This window comes from Polypterus senegalus, chromosome 7 (assembly GCF_016835505.1).
Source record: "Polypterus senegalus isolate Bchr_013 chromosome 7, ASM1683550v1, whole genome shotgun sequence".
In the NCBI taxonomy this organism is placed as follows: Eukaryota; Metazoa; Chordata; class Cladistia; order Polypteriformes; family Polypteridae; genus Polypterus; species Polypterus senegalus.
Genome location: NC_053160.1, coordinates 25,812,675 through 25,830,344, shown reverse-complemented (window position 1 = coordinate 25,830,344; position 17,670 = coordinate 25,812,675). Strand labels below are relative to the sequence as shown.

At 38.9% G+C, this 17,670-nt stretch overlaps 1 protein-coding gene across 1 annotated transcript in view; it reads right to left on the bottom strand.

Annotated features, from left to right (window-relative positions):
- The window catches only part of serinc5 (serine incorporator 5), a 75,646-nt gene extending 59,209 nt beyond the window's left edge, over positions 1 to 16,437 (bottom strand). The window contains exon 1 of the mRNA XM_039758369.1: positions 15,994 to 16,437. Within this exon, the coding sequence (XP_039614303.1) occupies positions 15,994 to 16,020 (27 nt within the window). The 5' untranslated portion in view covers positions 16,021 to 16,437. The remainder of the gene's footprint in view (positions 1 to 15,993) is intronic.
- Positions 16,438 to 17,670: the final 1,233 nt, after the last annotated feature.

Below are 17,670 nucleotides of genomic sequence, written 5' to 3'. Positions count from 1 at the left end.
GATCTTGCAGCAGAACTGCGAGCAGGGATATCAGTTTTATTCACAAAAATATTGTCACTACTCTGCTATTAAACAGCAGTTTCTCTTCAGATCCTTATTATATGCCTGCAATTGAGGTATAACTTTCTTTTATTTATAGGGGTTTTTTATTCAGTAATACGGATTCCCATAGGTGCCATGCAAATAAAATCAGTTTGAACAAATGATCAATTCATTCAAACAGATTATTTTAATTTTCTTCTTATTTCAGTAGCTATTTATTTTTCCTAGTATGCAATTTTATTATTCGAGAACCAGGAGTATTACCAGCCAATAGTTTTAGTCTATTCTATGCTGTTCAGTGCCATTATCGACTAGACTTTAAATTTACCATTTTCTTCTATTAATGTTTCCACCACTGACTCCAGAATATCGTTTTTTTCAGGGAAATATCCATAAATCCATTCTCGTAACTTCTCCTGCATTTGAAACTTGTTTCCAGACACCTCAAAAGAACTGTTTCAACCGTGGTGTTTTTCAAACTAGTTCCTCTTCCATTTCACCGATTTTAGCACACACCTTTGAAATCACTAACGGTTTAATGAAGTGTATGCCAGGAAAACCATAAGGGGCTCTGTAATAAGACTGCAAATGGACCCCGTACTACTGAAATAAGAGTCAGGGGAAAAAAATTAAAAATAATCTGTTCGAAGTAGTTACGGAATCCTTTCAAACAGATTTTTTTTTGCTCAACACCGACAGGGCTCTGTATATTAAAGAGGGACCAAAGGAAGAAAAAATTTTAAACACCTGCCTGCCACCTACCCTAATTTTGCAGCTTATGGTATGGTCCCTGTGGTGGGCTGGCACCCTGCCCAGGGTTTGTTTCCTGCCTTGCACCCTGTGTTGGCTGAGATTGGCTCCAGCAGACCCCCATGACCCTGTAGTTAGGATATAGCGGATTGGATAATGGATGGATGGTATGGTCCTGAAAGCTATCTGTGTATGGATATTTTTGAGAATGATAACAGGCATCCAGTCCTTTAAAACACTTGGTAAAGACAATATTAATTGTTTGCAGAAGATCCAGAAAGCAGATTTATTTGGTTCTTACTACTGCTGTGTGAGTTGCATTACAAGATTTTTCCTTGCCATTACCTGTATAACATATTAATTATGAAAAACCTAGAATTTAAGCACATCTCTGTATTCATAACATTGAAGATACAGTACTTCACAAATTCTGAACCTACTACACTGCTTTTTCATTGTCTATATTGAGTCAGCCTAATTTTATACTTCCACAGCTCTGTTCACGAGGACATCTGCAAATGTCATTCAGGTGATGCTGCAGCTGAATGGATGAGAAGTAGAGCTGTTCTCCATTACGCTGATCATTGTGTGTATTTTTCATTGTATGGTGGTTACACTGAAATACTCAAAAGTTTTGTGCTCTTCTTTCAATCACATTACATGCTTTGATAGTGATAGGTTTTACTTTTTTATAAGTTGTCAGTTTCTCCCAATTAAAAATATTTTTTATGTTGGCATACATCTGTTACATTTATGTTTGCATGCATTTGCTATCAAGCACTTTTTGCCAATGTCTTGAATAAAATGAAACTGCAAAATAAAATATATTAGTTAAAGTTGTCGTATATGACCATATTAGAATTCATTTGAAAATACTTCTCTGATAAAAAACACAAAAATCTGGCACAGAGGTTCAGAAGTAACTGTTGCCTCCCAGCTGCAGCTATCCTGGTTTAACTTCCTACATGGCTACTGTCTGTAGGGAATTTGCAAGCCTTCAGATACTACACTTGCCTGCCACATTTACATTGGTGAAGTTTGAGTCTAACTGCATGCATGGTTATTCTGTGGCACGGGGTTAAGTCTTGGATTGTGCCCAGGGTTGCTTGAAAAGGCGCATGATGTTTGCTTAATTGACTGTTGGCAGATGAGTGTTCAAAGTTCTGCAGAAAAAGAGAAGCAACAAAATACAACTTAAAGCCAGCTTTCTATTATGTCAGCAACACGAACAGAGCGCACACAGTTCTCTGTGCTTCTAAAGTAATACCCTGGTGGGGGGGTAGTGGGGGAGCGGAAACTTTTTGTCAACCCCCATTGATACTTGCCAACAGTGCCACAATGCATACACCACATGCTATTTCCAGGATAGAAAGACCTGAAAGGAAATGACCACGGATAAATGTCAGCTTCTTATTTGAGTTTTTGAAACATGGATTTTGCAAAGTTACTTTTTTAAAAAATAGAAAAGAATCTGGAAAAATTTGAATTTCATATATTTGTATATAGCAATATTTGCTAATTAAATAAGTAGCTTAAACAATGGGGTGTTGCGCATGTCAAAGTACTCTTTAATGCAGTGCTTCCCAACATGTGTAAATATCACAAAAGCTTCATTTGTTTTCATTTTATCAGAGTAGCCTAGAAAAACGTCTGTTTACATAGCCAATTTGGAAACATAACATTTGCTTGGCTTTACCAAATTTTTCTTTTAATGGGTCACACTCACAGTATTGTGCACTTCCAGTCACAGCCCTACAGTGCTTTAGCTTAGGGCAAGCGCAGGTTTACAATTGGGAGTATGCAAAACAGAGTTTATTCCTGTATCATTAATTTATATAGTTATGATTGTATTATTTATTTGCATTATTTGTCTTCTTTTTCTTCTTAAAACTGTGGAGTTAATAAAGCTATTGTAATAATCACAACCTGCATGTCCTTTTCCATATAAACAACTGTAAACCTACTTTTTCCCACTCCTGTATATTCTCTGACCCTCTTAAATCCAGTATTTAAATTGCTCTTTACATAAGATTCATATTGTGCTCTTATGTACTCACTTTGAAAAACAAGTCACATTACAAGGTTCTTTACATACAAGTATAAATCCTGCCAGAATAAAAAAAACTAAGACACCAAATATACACTGCATTTCAATTTACAAATATTACAGGTTTTTAGTGAATGGGTCAGTAGAAATTTAAAACTGCATTAACTGTGTGTCATAAGCTTTGGTTGCTAGTATATATAATTGGCATATTAAAAGAGTTTCTCAGGCCTATGCATATGCTAAGGAGGTTTAAAGAGCATCAGCATATATAGTTCGCTTTTCAATTCCTCAATACCACAAACAGGAAAACTTTAAATCTCAGGTGCCATATTAGAAACAGTGTACATTTACAGCACTAAAGCATTTATTATACTGCTTTAACCAACAAAAAAAAGTATAGTAGACAGTAGTAACATTTATGGGAAATGCTAACTGTACAGAGACATGTTTTCAATCTTAGTAAAGTCAGAAGCAGAAAGCCTGTTGGTTGCTTAGTGCCATTGTATATGGGCACTGAAGCGGAATATACCTTTTTGTCATTCATGCAACAGAAGACATTGTATTTGGCTAAGCTACATCTTCTATTGTAATAATGCTGAACCTTACAGATGACCCTGGTGTAGGCTTTTCTTGCATGCGACACCACTGTATCATATCAAGAGGAAGCCATGGAAATTCCTTTATTCTTCACAAACAGCTTTGTATTTTGTTCAGTTTTAAGTAATTTAGACACTGACATTTAGCTTTTCAGTTATAGTCAAATTGTGGACATTTTATATTATAAGGATTGAAATAAAATGTATGCAAATGAATAAAGGGGAAAAATGGAAGTGGGCAATAACAGAGAACAAAATTCCAATCTGGGAAGGCTAAGACAACACCTGCATTTGATGCAAACCATGCTAAATATTGTACTGTGGGAAAGACAAATTAACCATTAGTGCACAAGTAAAAACTTCCAGTTTCCTACAGACAACAACAGAGACTGAAAGTGTTAAATACCATCTGTAATCACCTCTTAGCAGTACTTCACCCAAAAATTATATTTTTTATAAGGTACTTATGGTATGGCCAAGAAAAATTGTCATATGTTTCGGATAGAATGGGAGCCTGTAGTGACCAGAACTGGACAACATGCAAACAAAATAAAAAAAAAAAAGATTTGTTCATGGAAAAAAAAAAAAAATCTCATGCTACTTGTGTGCATTATATTTGCAGTTGTATGCACATAATGTGTAAAATACTTCCCTTTTTTGATAAAATATTAATACATAAATACCCCCAAGCAATGGAAATAGTCCACAACAGGAAGTCCCTTCACACAGGGTTACACTTTTGAACTGATGAACACCAAATTCATTGATCAAAACTTATGACCCTAAAGCATGACCCCTCAAGTGAAAGGGGCTTCATATTTATGGACTACTTTCATTTTATGGAGGGATTTATTTCTCAATGTTTTAACAAAAAAGACAGGCTTTGCATGTTGTGACCATCTAGTATAAGTGGATGACCTGACATGTGGATTATGCAAAACTTGTAATAGAGAATTTGTTTATTTCTTTTCATGGATGCTTTTAATATTGTTTGCTGTTGTCCAGCCCTGGCTACCATATATTGTTTGCTGTTGTCCAGCCCTGGCTACCATAGGTTCCCATTCCATCAGAAACTTTCCTATTCCCATTCTCTGTGAAAAAAAATGACATTACATTTTTATATTAGCTTTAATATAAATTACATGAGGTAGCACATACAATTATATCATTCTTGGGCAGGGTATTCCTTTAAGATTTTGTTTCTTGGGAACATACAAAGCCATATTTTTCAGATATGGCAAAACGCTGCTGTGGCAGCGTCTGTACCTCTCTGCTTTCCACGACTCTTAATAAATCAAGTACTGAAAGAAAAGATAACTTTCGTCTGCTGTCAAGTTGCATAGAATCGCCCACAATGCACATCCTGTTGTTTCATTTCACCACAAAGAGCAGCATTCTGTTTGTTTGGTAAGCCTGCAAAGATGACAGTACTGGCTTAAATCCTGTATTTATTGAATAAGCAAATAATTTAGATATACACATTTGTGCAATAACTAAATGCCTCTATTCTTTAAGGACAACACTTTTTTAAAATATTTGTAAATGAAACAAATTATACTTAACTAAAATAACAACAAATTCTGGCCTCACTACTGTGCCCAAATATTTGAAAATACAAATGCAGCTGACAGTCATTGTAAACGAGTGACTCTCCTAGAAGCACTGGATAGTCAACAGAATAAGACACACATGCACATATATGGGATGAATGAGTAACACGAGAAACTCCACACAGACAGCTACCGGTCTCACTTTCTCTTTAAACAAACAATTGCTTCATTTAGGATCTCAACTATAATTATTCATCTCTGGGTGTGCCATATTGTGTATGTGAAAAACCATTCAGCATGATGGGCAAGGTGGAGACGAACACAAGTCAGGAAGAACAGCCACAAAAGAAGAAATATACACAGGCTTTCTTTGTATAAAAGAATTATGCAGATCTCTGCTTGTGCTTTAATAGTTCAAAGCACAGTAACTGACAAAATCGAGTTAATCTACACCTCAGCAGAAATGTTAATAAAAGCACTTTTTTCCGGAAACATTTTCCTAATGCACTTTTTAAAAATGGTAGCAAGTTTCTTTCATTAAAAAAAAGAAATGTTTTGGTTTCTTTCATTTCATCTTAAATTAAATATGTATAATAAATAAATATATATTATCACTTTGTATTATTACTCTGTACATTTAGCATTTTCCATAAATGTTGCCACTGTCTACCATAATTTTCTTTGGTTAACGCAGCATGATAAATGATTTAGTGCTATAAATGTACACTGTTTCTAGTATGGCACTCAAGAGTTAAAGATTTCCTGTTTGTAGTATTAAAAAATTGCAAAGAGAATTATATTTGCTGATGTGTTATTGTGTTTTTTTAATAAATAAACACACACATATACATATATATATATATATATATACACACATATATATATTTATATATACACATCATAGTTTTGTAAAATAAAATACTGAATCACAAGGCCAAATCGGACTTTATAGTTCTGCTAAAAGTCTAAAAAAACTTCCGTCAGGGAGCATGTACTGGTATAGTGCGTTGCCACACCCACTACACGATGAAAGAACTCGGGATCCCGGTTTGCAACCCCCCCAGGCAAACACACGGTCCAGATGGTCCCTCACTCCGGAAATGACCCTCTATCTGCCGCAGCCAGGTGTTATCGTGAGCGACCCCTTTGCCTGGTCCAGCCACTTGGGTCCCCAACAATGAAGATCTTACGAGCTGGATCACCCTCGAGGAAACGCCATAGTGCCGTAACTGAGGCTCCCTCACAATGCAGGTAATGTGCCTCATTCAGAACTCCATGAACAACACATAGTCAAACCAATGGTACCCAAGGATTTTCCGGAGAGACACAGTAGCAAAGGAGTCCAGTCTTCGTCTCAGGTCACTGGATAGCATCCATGTCTCACAACCATATAGCAACACAGGAAGCACCAGATGCCTAGATGCAAGTTTTTTTTGTTTTTTTCTGTGTTAAATCATTACCTTTATTTTAGTACAGAACACAATATAAGAAAGTAAGAAAAACAGGAAATCAAGAAATACAGAAAAATCAAAGAATGATGCACCATTTCCCTGTTCTGATTTAAGAACTGCAAAAAAAATTATAATAACAAAATGCTATTAACACTAGGTGGAAGAGTGTAAGTCAATTTAATTTCTTTTATGTAGGACGTTTCCTTTAGTAAAGGCCAAGTGCCCTTGAACAAGCTGTCAGCTAAAAAAGCAACAACAAAAATGATTAAACAATAAATGTCATGTTCATATATTTATGTACACACAGAATGTGAACATTACATAGTGTACTTGTTTAGGGCTGTATAGCACAATTGCAGAGGAGTAGAACTAGACACCTACAGGGACAAGGGTTCAAAACACTTTTGTGTTTATTGTGTAATCATGATTAGGCCTGGGTAAAAATATTGATTTTCTGATCAATCATTGTTTTTCATTTAAATGATTCAATATCAATTCTTAAAAGTCTAAAGATCATCCTCGTGAATCTTTATGCTGCTCAATTACTATACAGTGGAACCTCGGGTCACGACCATAATTCGTTCCAAAACTCTTGTCTTAACCCGGATTAATCCGTTCCAGACCATATGAACTGTATGTAAGCATATTTTATTTAAAGATTTTTAAGCACAAAAATAGTTAATTATACCATAGAATGCACAGTGTAATAGTAAACTAAATGTAAAAACATTGAATAACACTGAGACAAACACCCAGGCTCCCTGCTCAGCTGCACGCACGCTCGCTCTCTTTCTCTCACTCTCTCTCTCTTTCTCTCTCGCTCTCTTTCTCTTTCTCTCTCTCTTTCTTTCTATCCCCTGCACCGGCTTTCTCCTCCTGCTTCCTGCCTTCACAGCAAATGCACATGGAGAGACTGAACACGTGCGGAAATCATTGGCATGTACGAACTGAAAGGGAAACTGGCTTGTTTGTCACCCGAGTGTGTGGTCGTGAACAGATGCAAAAGTTTGGCAAACTTTTTGGTCGTAACCTGATTTGTACGTGTTCAGAGACGTTCATGATCCAAGGTTTCAATGTATGTAGATTTTTGCTTCATTTTTGGCATCCAATCCAGTAATTATAGCTAATGCGCATGTTAAGGTTTTTTTTTTTTTTGAAAAAAGCCACTTAACTGTCTTGCATAATAAAATGGTTCATCCTCTTTAACTGAAATCAGATGGATTTACTACGAATTCATACGGTGCATCAGTAAAGAACAACTGGATAAAAGCAAAGCCATAGGTAAGCTGTGAAACGCAGGTGTTAATCATTGGTGTAACATAAATTTCAAAAATCATTTCACCTATAAACGTAATCACGATTGATGTCCAGACAAGTAGAGCCTAAATCTAGCATTTAGCTCCAAGCTTCTTTTTAAAAATAACAGAATCTATAGCAGTTTTTACAGCAGTTAAAGATCAGAGAATCTACACCATTGTTGAAAATTAGGGCTTTGGACAAATAATACAGGTTTTTGAGCTGCGGTATGCAATACCAACCAAAAAGCTATTGAATGAAATTAATGTATCGTGGCTTTATGAAGATCTTAAGCAAAGCATTGCCAAGTCTGTTAGGTCAGCAGAGAGAGCAGTCACAATTTGCGAGAGCTGAACATCCAGGGCAGCAGATTCCTATGTGACAATCAAACAACCCTAAATGACAATAAAAACAACTGGGCACATGTGGCAGATGTGTTGCAGACAAGTGCACTGCATGCCAGTCACACAAGGAGCAACTTTGCTGCCTACATACAGAGCTACTGAGATGACTCTCTGTTGTTCTCAAAACCTTTCTAGCATTCTCAATGCTCTGCTCCATTGCATGACCACATCAATCACAAGTTAGTATGCTGGCGAGTCCAGTAAATGTTCTCTTTAAGCACATTACTAGCTGTACTGCTATGGTGAAAAAAAAGTTTGCAACGCACCTCACCTGGTTAGACAAGTGAGCAATTATTGAATTTTTCAGAGCAGCCTGCGATACAAAGTTGAGGGTGTGTGCAAAGCAGCTGACTTGAAATAGCTCCATAAGAGGGGCGTTATCTGTCATGATGGCCGGTTCTTTTTCTTTTACATTCCATTCATTTAATGCCGCTGTCAAAAACCATCAGCTCTAGCTCTACAGCCTCAATTTACAATGCTTCCTTTTTATCTGAAGACTGTGAGGACACATGATCAAGACTGATTAACGTAACTGCTACAAGTGAGCAACTGAAGATATGTGTAACTTGTAGAATTTATAGAAAGACATGTGGCTACCCACTGTACCTTTAATTTCGACTAATTCAAGACTATCAATGTCCAATAGGGGAATACATTTGGCTGACAGTTTTGTTGAAGGGTGTCTACATGTTGATTCATAACACACAAATAAGTTATTCAATAACAATTATTATTTAAGAAGAAATATTTGATACTTTTTTAATATTATTCGCAAGACGATATAAATATTTTATAGATGCCATAGCATTGTATTAATACAAGGACCCCCGCCCATAAAATGTGTGGACTCTGATATGGTGATACATATGTTAAACTATAGTGAATCTTGCATGAGTGCAGCTCTGGGAAAGTTTTTTTTTTTTTTTTTTAATTTAAAAAGAGCAATGATATTTTGTTCCACATCTTCCAAATGGTGTTAACTGTTCATTACTAATCAATTATTTCTTCTTAAATGTCTTTCCATGCTTATGCATATGTTATGAAATCACTATGTAGACACCCTTCAAATAAAGTGTTACTGAAATTTGTCACATTATATTAATGTTCTCTGTGCATGGTTAAGTAATTTCTAAAAAAAACCCACCACTTCAAAAATATCAGTGCATGCTAATTCAGTCAAGATAAAATTTATATCGAATCAGGGCATTGTGAATCTGAATCGAATCGAATTGGGACATCAATGCTGATACCTAGCCCTAATCATCATCACGTCACTTAACCTGTTCACATGGAGAAAAGATTTTTAAAAGTGTCACATATGTAATGGTACAATAAAGTATCAATTCAGGTTTCTCCATTTTGGTTTGAGTAAAGTGTAGTCAATTTAAAAGCATCACTATCACTCATTAACTGTGCTTATCCCTACATTAACTGTAAAAGTCAGAATTCAACATTTATTTTAAACACATTCAGATAAAGTAAGAGACTTAAAATTGTAAAAAAATAAAAACAAAACAATGCACTCAATGTAGTGAAACTAAAGCCCCCATCACACTACATGACTTTTTCATCGATTTTCAGTGGCAGACTTCATTTACACAACCTTAGCAAGTCGGGGACAATAGTGGCACACTCCTCTGACCAGTAGTCATACAGTTTGATATTTCCAGTGGCCCACTGTGACTGATTTGCATCTTGCCCTTGCAAACATCAAACAGTTTTCATTTTATCTTAAGTCATACTAACAGGCTTATGCATGTGTGACAGAAAGAGTGGCGCGTTAATGAGCGTTCACTCATAAGTACAAAGCATGAAATGCAGCCGCAAGCAAACCGAGAGAGTGCACACAGAAAAGAGATGCATCTGTCTAATGTCTTGTATTTGTTGTATCATAAAAAAAATTAAAAAACTAAAAGGGTTGAAACTGCAAATGAAATTGCCATACCTGTAAAGTTCTCGTGCAGGCAGCTGTTATTAGCTGTCAGAATGAAGTAAGCTCACGATACTTTGGAAACGGGAAACTGTGTTGAAAAGTTGGCACTGAGTCATGCGATTTGTCGTCCCCTTGGGATTACCAGTGTTGTAATCTGACATTCTCATTAAGTTCAAGAAGCTCTACTTGACTTCATTCCCCTTCTCTCAGTTTACCTCTCTGTCAAGATGCCCATGTAACCTGTACAGTATGTGTGTGTGTGTGTGCTAGACCATCAATTATGTTGTCCGTTAGGCTCTTCTCTGAATTTACTGTCGTAATCTTCTTTTATTTATTTATTTGGTTTGTACAATGCTATATACTGTATACCCTGCCGTTCTTTCTTATATTCCATAAGTGCCTTGAGCATGGGAAAGGAGCTATATAAATAAAATGTATTATTATTAAGTTAGGGTGTACTCACACTAGGCACGTTTGTTCACCCTCCATATTCCCCCACTGGCCTGCACTCACACTGCGCTTTAATGTTCTGGGCCCAGGCACGCTTTTGTCATCACCATGCGGCGTTATGTAAAGCCAAATCATGATCTGAACACGGAGTGACAGCATGCATGTCAAAATCATTTTCCTTATTTTGTGTTTTTTGGGGTCATGCAGGGCAGAATAAAACTCTACCCTCTTACAGATTCATTGTGTGTGCAGCACAGCGTTTTGCTGTTAATTGTGCTGCACGTACAATAAGATTTTTATGGAGACAAAAGATGTTATGGGAAGCAGTTTTTCTTGCCAACTACAATTCACATTCGTCTGTAAGGTGAGAATAAAAACTTGATTTAACTCAAATGGTATGGAATGAGACATCTCATCACTGACACTGTGGCTGTGTTCTGTGCTCAGGTACATTTAGTGATCAAACTATTCCACAATATCCTAAGCGGGCCTGGGCACAAAGTGATCACCCTAGTCAAATGACCTAGACTTTGAGGGGTTACATACGGATAAACTTGCATGGGCACAGAACAAAATGCTAGTCTGAGTACACCATAAGCATCCTACCTCGCCCAAGGTCTTGTAATGTGCACATGGCTTGAAAAGGAATTAAAATTTCCATCCATACATTATCCAAACCGCTATATCCTAACTACAGGGTCACGGGGGTCTGTGGAATTATATGAAAAAGTAAAAAAAAATAAATAAATAAAAAATGATGCAACAGATATTAAAGGAAAGAAAAACTAAAATAAAAATTGCTAGAGAAGCCAAAATGAATAGCAAGCAATTCTTTCAGTACTACTCCAGTAAAAAGATATTTCTTATGATTTCACTTTCAAAGTGCAAAAATGAAAGAAAATGGATTTAATTGTGTCTAAAACTTCTTTATGCACTGGTTGCTGGAAAAAAAGATGTATGTACCTGGAACAATTAGAAAGACAACATGTCAAAGTCATTTAAGGCAGGGGTGCCAGTGATGATCGGAGATACTGCAATAACTGTATGTTTTGGTTCCAATCACGATAACAAAATGCACCATAACATGCTGAAATCCAATTATGGATCACAGGGGACTGGAGACTATCCCAGAAGTAACTGGCTTAAGTCAGGAAACAGCACTGAACTGGGTGCCAATTCATCATCAGGTTGATTTACGCTCACACAGGGACTCACAAATTAACGTAGCGTAACTTGCTCAGTGTATATTTAAGTTATCAAAATCTTAAAACTCGGAGGGGAAAAAACAGGTCACCCTGCTATATTAAATACCCAGATAAATTGGTATAAGCATTTGAAAAGTGGACAGAACCTTTTGGGCATATGGAACTTTAATTTATTTTTTTTTTAAATCAGAGTATACCATCAAGTCAATGAAACTTGTGGGCTATTGATCTGTTCAGTTAAATAGCAGAGAGGGTTGTTAATCAGTTTCAGCTGCTTTGGTGTTAATGAAATTAACAACAGGTGCACTAAAGGGGCAACAATGAGATGACCCCGAAAACAGAAATGGTCCAACAAGTGGAGAGAGGCCACTGACATTTTTCCCTCCTTATCTGTTTTTCCACTAGTTTTACATTTGTCTACAGTCAGTGTCTCTACTGGCAGCATGAAGGCAGGCACATCAATATGTGCCATTGCCAGAAGGTTTGCTGTGTTTCCCAGGCACAGTCTCAATCGCATGGAGGAGATTCCAGGAGACAGGCAGTTACTCTAGGAGAGCTGGACAGGGCTCCTCATAGAAGGTCCTTAACCCATCAGCAGGACCCACCGGTATCTGCACCTTTGGGCAAGGAGGAACAGGATGAGCACTTCCAGAGCCTACAAAATGACCTCCAGCAGGCCACTAGTATGAATGTCTCTGACCAAACAATCAGAAACAGACTTCATGAGGGTGGACTGAGGGCCCCGACATCCTCCAGTGGGTCCTGTGCTCACTGCCTGGCACCGTGGAGCTCAACTGGCATTTGCCATAGAATACCAGACATCCACCACTGGCGCCCTGTGCTTTTCACAGATGAGAGCAGGTTCACCCTGAGCACATCTGACAGACGTGAAAGAGCCTGGAGAAGCCATGGAGAATGTTATGCTGCCTGTAACATCGTTCAGCGTGACCAGTTTGGTGTGGGTCAGTGATGGTTTGGGGAGGCATATCCATGGAGGGACACACAGACCTCTACAGGATAGACAATGGCACCTTGAGTGCCATTAGGAATCGGGATGAAATCCTTGAACCCATTGTTAGACCCTATGCTGGTGCAGTGGCTCCTGGATTCCTCCTGGTGCACGGCAATGCCCGGTCTCATGTGGTGAGAGTATGCAGGCAGTTCCTGGAGGATGAAGGAATTGATACCATTGACTGCCCCCCACGCTCGCCTAACCTCAATCCAATAGAACACCTCTGGGACATTATCCGACTCCGCCAGGTTGCACCTCAGACTGCCCAGGAGTTCAGTGATGCCCTGGTCCAGATCTGGGAGGAGATCCCCCAGGAGATCATCCATCTTCTCATTAGGAGCATGCCCCCCCCTCCCAATATTGTCAGGCATGCATGCAAGCAAGTGGAGGCCATACAAACTACTGAGTACAATTTGGAGTTGCTGCAATGAAATTTTGGCAAAATGGACTAGCCTGCCATATCATTTTTTCACTTTGATTTTCAGATTATCTTTGAATTCAGCCCTCTTTAGGTTGATAATTTTCATTTCCATCAAACGATGTGGCATCCTTTCATTACTAACACATTACCCAGTCCATATCAGTATAGATATCCAAAATGATTATTTTACCCATTGAGATCTGTTGTGTTTTCAAAGTGTTCCCTTATGTTTTTTGAGCAGTTTATTTTCAAGCCACACCGATATGGACTGTCCAGGGGTGTTTGCTTTGCACCCATCGCTGCCAGAGGAGGCTCCAGCCCATGCGACTCAGACCTCGATTAAGCGAGTCTGAGAATAGCATGACAGTTTGAAACCTGAGTTGCCCCAAGGAGATGCAGGAGTCAGGCCTATCCCTGCAGCCTCAGGCATACAAGGAGGACAGGGTGTCAATTCCTTATATATTCACCTATGGAGAACTGATCTGCAGTCACCGTTTAATCTAATGCACAAATCTTTGAGGTAAGCAAGGAAAACCTGAGTACAAAGAGAAAGACTCACAAGGACAAAGGCTATGCAATGACCTCCCAGACCATGACAGAGCCTAGAGTTGAATTCAGTCTTCGATGAGTCAACACAGCTCTGCCTTCAAATGAACTCAACCCAATTACAACAATAATAATAATAATAGTAATAATATTACTATTATTATTATTTATATAGTGCTTTTTCAAACTACTTTACATAGACGGAGGGAACCTCTTCCATCACCGCCAATATGTAGCATCCACCTGGATGATGTGATGGCAGCCATTCTTATATCAGTAAGCTCACCACAGGGTTAATTATCAGGTGATGAAGAGATGAGGGAGACGGCCGATAAGAAACGAGACGATTAGGGGGCCAGAATGACACGGCCATGATGAGCAATTTAGCCAGAACACTGGGTTACACCACTCTTTTCGAAAGATTCACAGGGATCTTTTAAGAGCAAACAGAATTGGGACATCAGTTTTACTTCTACACTTGAAGCATGGTGCACATTTTTATTTATTTATTTTTTCCAGCACAGTGTCCCCATCACGGCACTGGGACACTGGAAGCCACCTACTGATCAACACCTCTTCCAGCAGGGTCGCTTGTGGCCATCTCAGCAGCACTAGGTGCGAGGGCAATAATCAACTCTGAATGGAGTGACATCCCATTATTGGCAGTGAAGCTCACTCACATACTTTACATTCTCCAGAACAATTTATAGTATCCACAAAATGTAACATGAACAGTTTAGCAATGTGGGAAGTAAACCTAAGAACTTAGATGGTAAAACTACATTAATGAACAAACTCTACCCCTTACACTCACAGATTACAAATTCAGCCCACTCTGCTGCTAAACAATGCCATGACAACCAAAAATTGTATTATTTGTAAACCTCACTGGGCAGGCAGCATGTCCAAGAATGTAAACCACTGGGACTGACGTAATAGGATCTTGCCTGAAGGAGCCCGAGTTGCCTCGAAAGCTTGCATACTGAAATCTTTTTGGTTAGCCAATAAAAGGTGTCATTTTGCTTGACTTTCTCATTGCAACCACTGGGATTGTAAGCCACAATGATGTTGCGTGTAACCCTCACACTGCCTGAATGTTAAAGTCACTCAGTCGGGCTGCTGGTGCTTCATCTGTAAACATATGGAAACAATATTATGCACCTGTGACCATGACCACGGTTAAGCAGGTTCAAAAATGGATGGCAGGACCTGCGACTTGTTGGTAGTTTACTGTAGAATGCATGAAAGCTCAATCCCTTGAATTATATTTACGTATTTGGCTGATGTCTTTATCCAAGGCAACTTAAAACATTTATGATACAATCGGTTCCATTTCTTTGGGGTTTCCAATTGGAGCACAGGCAGGTCAAGTGACTGGCTCTTGGTCACAAAGTGTCAGTAGCAGGATTTAAACCCACAGCCTCAGGGTTTGAAATCCAAAGCCTTAAACCACTAACACCACACTGCCTGAAATGATGCGACTCAGGAAACCAAAGCCACCTCTGACCATAACCAAGATAAAGCAGGTTCAAAAATGGATGGCTGGACCTGTGACTTGTGAGTAGGTTAGAACACATGAAAGCCCAAGCCACTAAATAAAAGTGCATCAAGAAAGCAAAGCCTCGACACTCTTATCAAAACCTAAAAAAAAGTCCTGCTCTACTGATACCGCGAATGAGGTTAAATATTTTAGTTTTAAACCATTAAGTAACAACAAGTGGAGTTTTCTGTAAAATGCAGGATGTGTGTGGTCGTTAACGGAGGTTTGGGGACAGCGGCTGCTGACGTCCCGTCCCGGAACCCTCGCAATAATTTCTCCGTGTGTGTATTCGGAACAATAAGGCCACGGAAAATTGATAACAAATACAGATGGGGTCACTTTAGAAAACACGATCGCTGGAATTATATTAAAGTTGCAGATCAGTTCAGATCTGCAAATCAAGGGCAATTTAAATATTTTTAAGGAAAATGGAAGTGGTTTGTCTGCGCGGATTGTCACCGTATTATGTCATCTGTATGTCTATTACATATCGATGTGTAAAACACGCACATCAATCCATCCACTCACCCCGGTTTTCCACACTTCTCGCTCAGCCTGCGTGCCGTCACTCGAGCAGCTGCAGCGTTTTAACAATGTTATCCCCCAGCCCCCCGGGACGCGAGCCGTCCGTTCAAATGAATTATCCTAACAAAATTCTGGCTATAAAAGCTTCAAACGGAGCAAAAATGCAACAAACACCCAACAGCATTCACAACGAACAACAAACATGTTTTTCATTGTTTTGCTTACCTGGTGTAAACAACACGGGATGCACATTTTCTCGATCGGATCCTTCTAACGTCTCCGGTAAGTCTTTTGGAAAAGTGTAAAGGTGAAAAATAAAACCCAGGAAAGAAGGAGAGCCGTGCGAATGAACGAACCCTCTTAAGTCTGTTGGACGGTCACTTTGAGGAAAAAACCGCGGAGCGGTGATGGCGCTCCGCCACTGCTGGAAAGACCGGGTGGACACGCAGGCGCGACAAAAAAAAGGCTGCGCCTAAAAAGAGAACCTCTGGAAAGGACGGAGTAAAATCCGAGCACTGGCCACCTTCAGTCTCATCGGTGACACGCCGATATGTGGTGTTAAAACACCACCGCCGCAGAAAATCCACTAACAGCAAATGGCAGTGCCTTCCTCAATCTGCTACCACTGGTATGAATCCAAGTGTGCGCATTATTTTCGCATATTTTCCTCCCTCAAACCACTTCCGTTTTCGTCAGTTGTTTAGGTCGTTCCGGTTAAAGTAGAAGAATTCCGCGCAGTTGCCTATTTTGCCTTTGTATTCTAGTGTCAAGTCCCATAAAGTACAGCAGATGCGTTCAAAAATCGCGAAAAGAAAAGCACAAAGACAGGATCGTTTTCTATAGTTAGCTACATTTATTTGAATTCAGTCACATGACATGATTATACGTTTCATATACCAATATTCCACTCTTTTATAGGAGAGAGGTTCCCTAAATTTAACAGCGTCAACTGCAAGGGTTCCTAAACTTTTTTAAGCCAAGGTCCCCCAAATTGTTGTACCGTCTAGTCCGCCCATTGGGCTCCCTCTTCCACTGATATAACGCAGTACTGCAAATCAATATCTTGGATCATAGTTTCTGCTAACAACAGACCTATTTATTCAAAGCAAGTGCTCAACTATAGCCGAATATTGACAGAGTTTACTGTACCAGTCAAAAGTTTAAACACATCCCGAGTTTTCAAGTTCTTGATAGAAATTTTTATCAAGATACCATTAAATTCATTTAAACAAAATCATCCAAGACATATTACTAGCGTTTTGCTGTTGTTGCTTGAAATGAACGCTTAAAATTTTTTACGTGTCTGCAAAGCCCCATTTTCAGCAGCCATTCCTACAGTGTCTTAATGGTCAACTCCTTTAGCCTTATCCTTAATTAGTCAGTCATGGATGCTGACCATAAGCTGCATTTCCAGTCAACTTCCATTCAGTCTGCATTATTCTGCTCGTTTTAACCTTTTCCTTTTATCTGTAAGTGTCAGATATGGCTTTGCCTTTGAAACACTGAAATGTATAAAAAATGTCATTTCTACATGGTACGACAAAATCTATATATATATTGGCGCTATTCCACTGCATAGTACGGCACGACACGGTTCAGTTCAGCTCACTTTTGGGGGGTTTTCCACTGGGAACAGTGCCTGGTACCTGGGCCTTTTTTTAGTACCACCTCAGCTGAGGTTCCAAGCGCGCCGAACCGTTACCAAAACATGACGTATAAACTCTGCTGGTCACTGATTGGCCGGAGAAAATCGTCATTACTGCGTCACTGAACTTGCGACACGAGACACAACAGACCCGCTAGATTTTTAGCACAGCCAGCGAAGGTTCGGACGCACCATTTTGATTTAACCAAAAATGGCTGTTTCGTGGTCTATTGAGGAAGTACGGACGTTCCTCTCGT